The sequence below is a fragment of the Sphaeroforma arctica genome (assembly GCF_001186125.1).
Source record: "Sphaeroforma arctica JP610 unplaced genomic scaffold supercont1.1228, whole genome shotgun sequence".
NCBI lineage: Eukaryota > Ichthyosporea > Ichthyophonida > Sphaeroforma > Sphaeroforma arctica.
Genome location: NW_014039330.1, coordinates 14,832 through 15,559, shown reverse-complemented (window position 1 = coordinate 15,559; position 728 = coordinate 14,832). Strand labels below are relative to the sequence as shown.

General features: G+C 40.4%; 1 protein-coding gene across 1 annotated transcript in view; it reads right to left on the bottom strand.

Annotated features, from left to right (window-relative positions):
* SARC_10385 (hypothetical protein) overlaps positions 1-728 on the bottom strand; it is a 3,014-nt gene that overhangs the window by 1,181 nt on the left and 1,105 nt on the right. Inside the window, exon 2 of the mRNA XM_014295576.1 lies at positions 340-428. Coding sequence (XP_014151051.1) covers positions 340-428 — 89 coding nt within the window. The remainder of the gene's footprint in view (positions 1-339; positions 429-728) is intronic.

Sequence of the window (728 nt, the reverse complement as noted above, 5' to 3'; positions counted from 1 at the left end):
ATATAAATATATATAGCGCTATACAGTTGATGCACATTCGCGAGAAGTCGCAAGTCAAATCAAAAGGCGAACCGTCACTTATCAGTAAGCTCGCCACTATGCGTTCACCATAGTGGTCGCTGGAACGCGCATGCTAGAGTATGTGCTGGCGTAACATCGACTTGATTGGCGAGTGGCATGTTCAGTATCCGGCAAACCATCTAAATAGGTCACTATCGAAATATATACCGCAATTTACATACAGACAACATCAACCCCGAAGGAACTCGTAGTCAAACGTATATACGATATATCGAAAAGAGAAATCATGATTGATTACCCATTCGGCTCTGCACGTACCATTTAAAAACGCCCTTTTGGGTACTCCGGTTATGTTTCAATTCGATTGATGACACATTCTCTTCTGTTGGTTGCAGTTTCTGCATCACCTGCAGGTACATTATATTTGTCAAGAGTCAAAACAAATATTAGGCGTTAAATCGGTTCGGCATTATAACCGACGTGTACACATCAGAACATGAGGAGATCTTCCGTCGCACTCTCAATCTTGTAATCAACTGTGATGTAGAAGAAGCGAAACAATATCCCCAATAATCAACAAAATAAACCGAACAGAGAAAATGCCCGCATGCCCATCTAGCATTTCCATGACGGTATAGATGAAACTAATTTAAAAAAATGTAGGTCCGAATACAGAAAACTATACATCTCTGCGTGAAATAGATATA